The sequence below is a fragment of the Lampetra fluviatilis genome, chromosome 3, assembly GCF_964198595.1.
Source record: "Lampetra fluviatilis chromosome 3, kcLamFluv1.1, whole genome shotgun sequence".
Lineage (NCBI taxonomy): Eukaryota > Metazoa > Chordata > Hyperoartia > Petromyzontiformes > Petromyzontidae > Lampetra > Lampetra fluviatilis.
Window position 1 is genome coordinate 33664582 of NC_136277.1, and position 9551 is coordinate 33674132.

A 9551-nucleotide genomic window follows, 5' to 3' on the forward strand; every position below is an offset into this window, starting at 1 on the left:
GTGGTCAGCGCGCTGGACTTGCAACGCTGAGGTCGCCGGTGCTGTTCAATTTCCCGGCACGGCAGTCAAAGCAACGATTCATTAAAATCCCTCCACCGCTGTCTACCAAGCGGTATAAATGGGTTCAGTCGATTGGGAGGTCGTGTGTGGTGGGGTAAAGTGTGGGTACTCTTACCTCTTTCAAGTTGTCTGGCCTCGAGAGCTCCCACCAGTGACAACATTCACACGACCGATGTAATCGGCGAATGGTTTAATTGTTAGATTCGTGCTCAAGTGCCGCTCCCCCCACCCCATCGCCTGTCGTCCACCACAGGTGCGAGGGGGCGGACGCCTACGAGCTCAACTACACGAGGGACAACCAGAGCCACGGCATCTTCGTCAAGTACTTCAAGGAGCGCATGATGGAGCCGCGCAAGGTCACGCACGTCCTGGGGCTCGTCGCCGAGGGTGAGCGCCCGCGGTCGCGCCGCCCCCGCCCCTCCGTCTTCACCGCCGTGCCGATGGCTCCGTCACGTGCGTGTGCCTGCGTCCGCGTGCGCACGTGTTGTGCGTGTTCGTGCCGGCGCCTGCATTCACGTGCGTGTGCGTGCGCGTCGCTGTGCAGACATGGGCAAGTGCGACATGATCCGGGACAAGCAGGCGATGGAGGTGCGGCACAGCATGCGGGAGGCGCGGTGCCTCACCGACCCCATCCTGCCGACCGGACACACGAGCGAGTTCAGCCTGCGTTCGCATCGCTGGGCCCTGGCACACAGTACGACGCATCGTCGTCGTCGTCGTCGTCATCATCAATGTCTTCATCATCATCATTGTCGTAATCACCATCGCCGTTATTATAAGCATCGCTTTTAGCATCACCGTTCTGTCATCATCAACACTCTCAGAGTTGTCATTGTAATGTACAATTTAGTTTTCGTCATCTCTGCTTTCTTTCTATTTTCATCATCTTCATCAATGTTGACATCACCAGAACTATAAAAAAAAATGCTCAACACGTTTAATACTTAGTTTAATGACAAGGCTAATGCAAACTTGTAAGTAAGTAATTTGTAAATTTAATTTGTAGAAACATTTAATTTGATACCATGAAAACGTGCGGGATAAGTTAAAAGGCAACGTATACACAATTAACATTGCTTCCATAAATTCGTTAGAAAACCCCTATTTATGTCTAGGTACACGTTGTAGGAATGGAACGTGCCCTCTCCAAAATGTTTAGCTACGTGTGCCACTGTGAGCGTGCGCGCTTGCAAGTTCAAATCCTGGTTGTGGGTTTACCCATCCCACCATCGAAGCAGAGTCCATTAAGAAAAGCACCACCTTGTGGGAATGTTGACAGTGGTTGTCCTATTGATAGACCCGCCCCCCTCCCCCTCCATAGGAACGTAGAATTTCCACCAATGGTTCAGGTCTGGAAATGTGGGATGACCATTGCGTCGGTGTAAAACACTGACTTTCTCCCCGTCCACCTCGCCCCGCGTCCAGAGCTGCCCAAGTCACGGGTGCTGAACATGGGCCGCGGCTTCAAGGTGCAGCTCGGGTTCGCCGCCGAGTTCTCCAACGTTCTGATCGTCTACGTGACCGTGCAGGAGATGGAGCACGGCACCGAGTGGGTGGAGGCCTCCGTCAAAGACTTCTCACAGGTGACCCCCGGCCGCTGCCGCTCGCCCGTCACTGGAGAATCTCGGGTCGGGGTCGGGGTGTCGACCGAGGTCGTGGGTGTCCGGGGCAGTGCGGCGACCTGTTTAACGGAAACTTTGCCCCCGTTGTTTCCATTGGTACGCCAAGAGGTCAAACTGGGTCCAACGCACGACCTCTGATCACAAGTCCAGTGTGCCGACCATTACGCAATGGTGACAGGGGCACTCTGTCGCATTATGACGCTACCCAATAAAATAACTTACAATGGCATGGTCTCGTAACTGACACAAGGGAGTGTACGGTGTTTTCCTGCGTTGTTGTATCTTTGTTTAATTATCGATTGGTTAACGATTGGGTGCCGTGGTGGTGAGGTGTTAACTACCTCGCCTGGTATACAAGACGTCGTGGGTTGGAGTTTGCGTGTTCTGTCCGTCTCCTCTAGGTTTTTACTTCCACATGTAGAAACATGCAAAAGCCACTTCGTTGAGCTATCATTTGTGGCCAGGTTGTTTCTGAAAAAGAGCTGTATAGCTCAGTGGGCCTTAACTGGTAAAAAAATATCTTAAATGTTAAACTGAATAGGTGGTGGACTCCATAGGCATTCACAGTGGTGTGGTATAGCTCCCCGATGCATTGTAGGGTATGCAGTCGCGGAGCCAGGATTTTCAGGTAGGGGGGCAACCCCTCCAACAATGAAAAATGATAGAGGAGTTGTTAGTAAGTAAGGACTTGTCCCTTGCTTTTTATTCTACACGTGTGCGGCGATGGCGCAGCCATCGATCGACCGATCGAGGGTCGAATTTGAACAGTGTGTGATCGGCATCGCGCTCGCTGAAGGTGGATGCCTTCAGGGAAGTCGTGTGCTGTATTTGCAACTGCCAACAATTTTGTGAGTCACTTATAACCGCTTTGCCATGACTTATTGCCAATTACGGACTGGCACGTAATAATATGCTACACAGTGGCAGTGGGGGTTGCAAAATGCCGATTTATTACTAATAAACCCCAATGATCCGATCGAAATCCCTAATTTCGATCGGATCATTGGGGGGACACGTGCCACCCCACCCCCCCCCACTGGCTCCGCCAGTGAGGGTATGTGTTTCGTTGGCATTGATGTCCAATATTTTGCTCCATGTCAAGGTTCTCAAAATCCCTCCACTCCTGTCCAGCCAACAGTATGAAGAGGGGGGACATCACAGTCAGTCGATTGCAGGTCGCGTGTGGTGGGGAACAGTTTTGGTACTCCCACATGCTCCGAGACATCTGGCCAGCATGGATAAGTAGGGCAAAATACAGAGGGAATATTTTGAGCTCCCTCTCGTGGAGGCCCTTCTGTCAGCAGTAGTGTGAGTGAGCAATTGCAGGGCCGCGCCTTTACCTCCACGATGCTCCTCGGATCAAGGGAGGCGCTCGCTGACGTTTTGTTGCGGGCTGGGCGCCCTGCTTCCGCTGTCTTGGCAGGAGCTGTGCGGGGTGAAGCTGGCCAATCAGGTCAGCCTTCTGGAGAGCGGCTGCTCCCTCCTCTCCTGCTACACCTTCCCTGTGGGCGAATGTCGCTACACGCGCCTTGGCGGCCTCCAGAAGCTCAAGGTAAATGACACGGGCTCACGTGGCCCCTCCCCTGGCGGAGCCGACTCAGACCTTATCCCAATCCTAGCCCTCAACCCCTGATGTTCTAAACTCGGCGATGATCCTGCTCCTCGTTCCCACCAATGCTTCGCTTTTGCTCAAAACTTATTTTCCTGCGAGGGTCGATTCAGCCGGTTATTCCTCTTTATCCCATTAAATTACCTCCTTGTAGGAATATGTTGTGACATGATGGCCATTATGCAAAAATAAAATAAAAATTTTTGTTGACTAATCCGGCTTTTCCCCGCACCGCAGGTTCCGCTGGCCTTCACGGTGTCGGTCCAGTACAAGATGCGAGGGCACGGCATGCGGGAGCTCAGTGAGCGCATCGAGCTTGGCTTCCCGCTCATCTCCTACCTGTACCAACGCGACGCGCTCGACAGGCAGTGCGCCGCCGTGGCCGCCGCAGCGCCGCCCGTCCCCACGGACCCCGCCCGTGTCCAGACCGTCTTCAGTCTGGGCAGCATCCCCGATGGCCGGAGTGGCGATCGGGCTTCGGCGCGCCCCCCTCCCCGGCGACATCCCGCGCCTGCCGTCAACGGCTATGGGCCACCAGCTCGTGCCTCCGCCGACGCCAGCACCGACTCCAGCACTGGCGCCGGCGCAGCCGCTGTGGCTGCTCACCCACACGGCCAGCGCCACTTGCCCTTCCTCGCCGACCAATCGTACGATTTCCTGCATGGGGCCTGGTCAGAGAATGGCTTTGGGATGGATGTACCGGATAGGTTCGTGCAATATGTGACTGGTGGTGGTGGCGGCGTGCCGGAGGAGGATGAAGAGGCGGATGATGACACGCTGAAAGCTATACAGTTGAGTTTGTTACATATGTAAAGTTCAGGGTGGAGCTATGGAGCACCTTGCCTGCCTCATTGTCGCCTTGCTCCACCCGTCAGCTGCAGTATGTATGTTGAACTTTTTTCACACCATACTTAGCCAATCGTGCTAATCTGAGTTGCAGTTGTCCGGGCGAAGGAAGCTCTGTCTCGGACTCTGCATGGAAATTAATGCAACGGTGCGCTGGGTGACCTGAGCGGAGGAGTCGGTGATTAGCTCGTGTTTTAGCGATGAGCCAAAGAGGATGAGGAACTTGGTTCGAATGCCAGGCTCCCACCCAACGTATAACTGGAATCGTGTTTGTAATTGGTGTAATAATGTTACGGTTTGTGTCTGTTTGCCCCCGGTTAAAGCAACGGCGCTGGGAATGCATCGATCGTTGTCGTCTATAGTTTTATGAAGTCTAGCAACGAGCTGAAAAGACACACTATTTAAAGCATAATACGAGATACTAAATTTTTTTCCATGTTGGTATATAAATAACCATTATTTAACGTACTTGGATGTGCATAGAAAAGTATTTTTGTAATTATTGTTCACGACCATGAACAGACTTTTTTGTCAATGCAATGCTGGGTGAGGGCTTCCCCCATACCACGTGGGTCTTGGAAGTTATTTGACCATACTTCACCACACCGGTCAACACGGGTTGATGAAAGTGGGGAGCAGAGGGAGCTGCACTGCCCTCTGCTGCCCGCAACATGCGTTATGCATCGTTGCTTAGCTTCGGAGATCTGAGCAGATGGGGCGCATTGAAAGCCTGCTTTTGTGATCGGCTTTCTCACTGTTATTATTTAAATAGGTTTAAACATTGGCAGACTTAAGACAGTTGGGCAGGTACTGCAGGGCTGCTAAAAAGAACAAATGTTAATTCTGCATCACACCCTTCTCATGGTGGTGACAGCACTGCATGGTTATCTTTTACAAATGTTTTTTAACCTTCAGATTTTTCGTCACTTGCATTCCTGTTAACTGTAAATTTTATTTCACGCTTGTCTAAACGTCGGATTAATTTATTTTATTTGTTTTGCTGCTTAACCTTCACTTTTGTAATAAAACGGTGCTTCCAAGTGGCGCCTTTGCCGTTGAGGAGATACAATACGATTGTGATAATGATTATGAGGATGACAATGAAATGCTGCATTAACTTATGTTTCAGGTTTTAAGTTTCAAGTTGTTTTTGTTTAACCACGTGAGAACTCAGAAACCCAAGACCAGTCTCATTTGCAAGAGTGGCCTGGGTCACCATCATAACAAAAGCAAAACAAACATTAAAGTACAGCAATGAATCTTCTTGGTTCTTTCGGTAAAGTCACGTAGAAGGGAAATAATAAAATAATAAAAATAAAACATAATAAAATACAATTCTCACGACGTTTCGGCCACAACGCAAGCAACCGTCCGCAGGTGAATAACAGGTCTGTCGGAAAGACAGACCTGTTATTCACCTTTCATTCAGACGCTGTCTTTCCGACAGACCTGTTCTTCACCTGAGGGGACGGCTGCTTGCGTTGTGGCCGAAACGTCGTGAGAATTGTATTTAATTTTTTTATTTTTATTATTTTATTATTTCCCTTCTACGTGACTTTACCGAAAGAACCAAGAAGATGAATCCCTGCAGTCACGAAAGCTTTAAATCGAAATTTACAGCAATGAAGTAAACAAATCAAAACAAAAACACCACTGCATCACAATGCATCATGTGAGTCCATTTGCGGGTCTAATTCGCCAGCGACAGATTGCAGAATGGAGTAGGTAGCATGTGACTAGATGGCATCGTGAGAGGTTTTATGAATATCGCGTGTCTGGCATTAAAATGTATTCTCAGTCGCCGACTCGGACAGGCTTGGTTTAAATTAGTCCCTGGTCCAACTTCACCTCTCTCCGTCTCCTCCATATGCTGCGGAGCGGGTAGCAGCGGGGGGTTGACACAGTCAGCGATGTCTAACCGGGGTACTCGTCGCTTAGCCACATGCGTGCAAGCCGGATCCATCTCGCAAACTGGAAAGAACACAGCCAGTTGTGGCGGAGACAGACGCCTATTATAATCTAGCAAAGTTAATAACTGGTGGATCACTTGGGAATGACCCATTCTCAGTCTCCAGACTTGGCAGAGAGCCGTGACGACTTGTGGGAGAGACCCACCCACCGGCCAATGAGGTGATTGTAAGGGGGGCCAGCACAGCAAGCAGGTATTTGACCATGTTAGATTTTTAACACATTCCTGCGGAGGGAGCTGGTAGGAACGTTGGGTTGCTCAGTCAATGGCCAGGGTCAATAGCGGCGTGGTGTATTCCGCAAATATGCCCGACTGTGAGGGCAGGCACAAGCCGGCGTGAGTAGGTTAAACGTTGAGTTTTATAAGGGCACCACGGGGTGACCAGCCTCTCCCCACCCAGCCCCTCCCCACTCTCCCCACCCAGCCCCACCCCTCCCATTTTTGGATGCACGACGGACTGGTGGAACCAGGTGGTTCCTACCAGTAACATCTCAGCTGTGGCTACTTTGTGTGCGTAGACGGATGCAAAGTGTCTTAAATACTAACTCATCATCATCAGGGCCCTCCTGTAAATGAATTGTGAAGACTCGATGAGCCAAAGTGGTTTATTATCGAATTAAGTGCATTTTCACTACACAGCGTTGTCTGGCTTCCTTGTTTCTATGTTTTTTTTTAAATACTGATCACAGGGACTGTAGTTAATTTAACATTCCACAGTTAAGGCCTGGTTGTGTTGTCTTTTATACTGCGTTTTAAAATAATTAATTTTACTGGGATTTTTTTTAAATAAAGTACATTTTGGGAAATCGTTGTGAGCGTTGTGGTATAGTTTTTTTTATAAAGGGTGCAACGTTTATAGATATCCTGCTTTTTAATGACCCTCTTACTCTCGTCTCAATGGCTGACTGAACGTTGTGAAAGTAATAGCTTCACATCTCACAGAGGATAGCGTTAAAATATGTAATAAGTTAGTGGGGTATCTACAATCGGATCCCCTTGTACAGAATGTATCCGTATATGTGTAGCATCAATGTTTTTTTTTTATCCGAAGGCACAGGATTTAAAATTAGATGAACACGTGAAAATCTCTGGATGGAACGATTCACCCCCTATGCGCTCAGCGTTTGTAATTGCCATGATTTAGGGTCATTGTGTGATTCAAGTCATTTTTTTTATTTGCGGTGAATAGTAGTACCTCTAGTAGCTGCAGGGGTAAAGTGAACCCATAACATACCAATGAATTGAAGAGTATTCATTATTACACCACGTGGTTCTATGCATGTATCGCTAGGTTAAGAATGTATGTGAGGTGACATCTAAATTCAAAAGAAAGCTTGGCTTTAAAGCTCTGATATGCAGCTATAAACGAATGCACCGCGTACATTGCTCGTGCATTCTACATGGGCTCACGCTACCACTGCAATTGCAGCAAAAACTATTCTATTGGTACTGAGCCACATGACTATATCGATGTAGAATCCGTCCATGTGTAGTTTCTTTCCGCTGCATGGGCCCATGGCAGGCCCTGTCCGTCCGTCACCTGAGACTCTTGGCTGACCCTTGTAATGCACATTTATTTTTAAGTCTGTAAAAACTCTGCTGTCTGCATTTGCTGGCAATATCAGGTTGCAAACCCTAACTAGGCTGTGTTTTTATTCATCATTGTTTTCTTACTCAATTTAATGTTGAAGTTAGACTTAGTTCAATGTAGAGGGGGCAGTACACTGTGCGAGGCAGCTGATGATACCTTCACCAAGTTTGGATCTCTTGTGGTGGGACAAATTGTGGGTAGCCTTAACTCTTCCACATTCTCCTCTGCAGGTAAAGACACGTCGCCTGGAGTGGGCTGAGCGTCATGTTAAAGGCTTAAGTTTAAATGAAAAAATATAATGCAGTATTGCCGAATTACACCAATGTTATCACATCCATGAATTCTCAAAGCATACATCTTGCCACATTTGGAATTCACACTGGCTTTTTACGGGAAAAAACCCATCCCGTATTACAGGCTGAAGATTGCAACAATGGGCCTTCTTTAAAGAGCACAGAAATACCGACATAAGTTGGGATTGTAGAACTTTTACAAAAAATTTAATGGAAGTTCTGAGTGCGCACAGGAAACAGATTTTCCGTGAAGAAATAACGGAGAGGGCAACTCGGTACATGTCATAAGGCTGTTTCAGAAGCACATTTAGAAGCGTCCAAGGGCCAAAATACAGCACAGTAGCTCTACTAAATCACGTCAATGACAACCCAGCATCTTCATTTTGATTTATCTAACGCGTAGGCATTTGCCAAGCGGGATATGGACAGTGGAGCGGTTGTGGGATGGTGGTAGTGGGCATATGGCGATTCAGCAAGCAGCCTTGCCTTAACCCTCTCAACATTCAACCCCGAGGGCTCACTCGGTCGCATTTTTTTGTAACTCCCAAAACATTGCGGAACTTTGTTCTGTACCACATTCTCCTGTGTATTGAAGACGGCACAGGGGTTGGCAACAGTTCATTGTGCATGCCAAAGCGGGCGAGTCAGACTGGCCATTCGGTCTGCCCGAAGACTGCGAACTCACAATCGGCAATTAACAGGGAGACTTTACAACGTAGGCGACACATTGCTCGATCAATCACCGCCACTCACTCTTGGGCTAACCTACACAGCAGGGACGTGCGGTCAGTGGAGGCAGAGCCTCACCTGCCATACTCTAATGAAAATAGCTGTTACAAAAAGTTAAAAGAATAATCAAATTAAATTAATATTAAAACATTTTCACTGATCTCTGTTAAAAATGTCATTTTTGTACGATTCCAATCATTTTAATAGTCAAAATCGCCAAATTTGCGCAACCCCTCAGTAACTGGATGGAGCGCGGGCAATAAGCGCGTGCCTGCTACTATCTCAGTATGTCACCAATGTAATGTTTGTAGACCCCTTCATTTCATGTCCTCGCCTTCCATACTCCAGGTAACTTATTTCACGTATGTGTATAAAGATTTTTAGGCTCCCTGGTCTCGTCATGAAACTGCAATGAAAAAGCACCAGGGGAGGCAGCTATCACATCTGCCTCACTGAGGGGGCGTGTTGGATTTGGACATCGGTAATATTCAATGTTTAGTGCCCAGATCTGCGCTTACAATGTCCGCTCACTCTTTCTCGAGGAGTGCAGCGGTGGTGGTAGGCCTCTCGTGAGGGGATTGCCAGAATGGTTATTTGTTTATCGCCTCGCCATGACCGCTCGACAGATATAATTAATAAAATTAGCGAGTGACGTCACACTGAGCACCGCCCCCCTAATGAATAATCATGAGTGGATGACATGACGCCACAGTGAGCACGAGTGGGTGACGTCACTCCAAATGGGGAGGAGTCTCCTCCCTCCTCACCGAGAACTTAACCCTCATTAACAAAAAGCCAGAACCCTCGTAACCAGGGGCGGTTTCTTCATTAG

At 48.5% G+C, this 9551-nt stretch overlaps 1 protein-coding gene across 1 annotated transcript in view; it reads left to right on the top strand.

Annotated features, from left to right (window-relative positions):
- LOC144931040 (mucosa-associated lymphoid tissue lymphoma translocation protein 1-like) overlaps positions 1-5495 on the top strand; it is a 33809-nt gene extending 28314 nt beyond the window's left edge. The window contains exons 14-18 of the mRNA XM_078854928.1: positions 314-447; positions 605-754; positions 1486-1643; positions 3106-3234; positions 3529-5495. Of these exons, the coding sequence (XP_078711054.1) occupies positions 314-447; positions 605-754; positions 1486-1643; positions 3106-3234; positions 3529-4104 (1147 nt within the window). The 3' untranslated portion in view covers positions 4105-5495. The remainder of the gene's footprint in view (positions 1-313; positions 448-604; positions 755-1485; positions 1644-3105; positions 3235-3528) is intronic.
- Positions 5496-9551: the final 4056 nt, after the last annotated feature.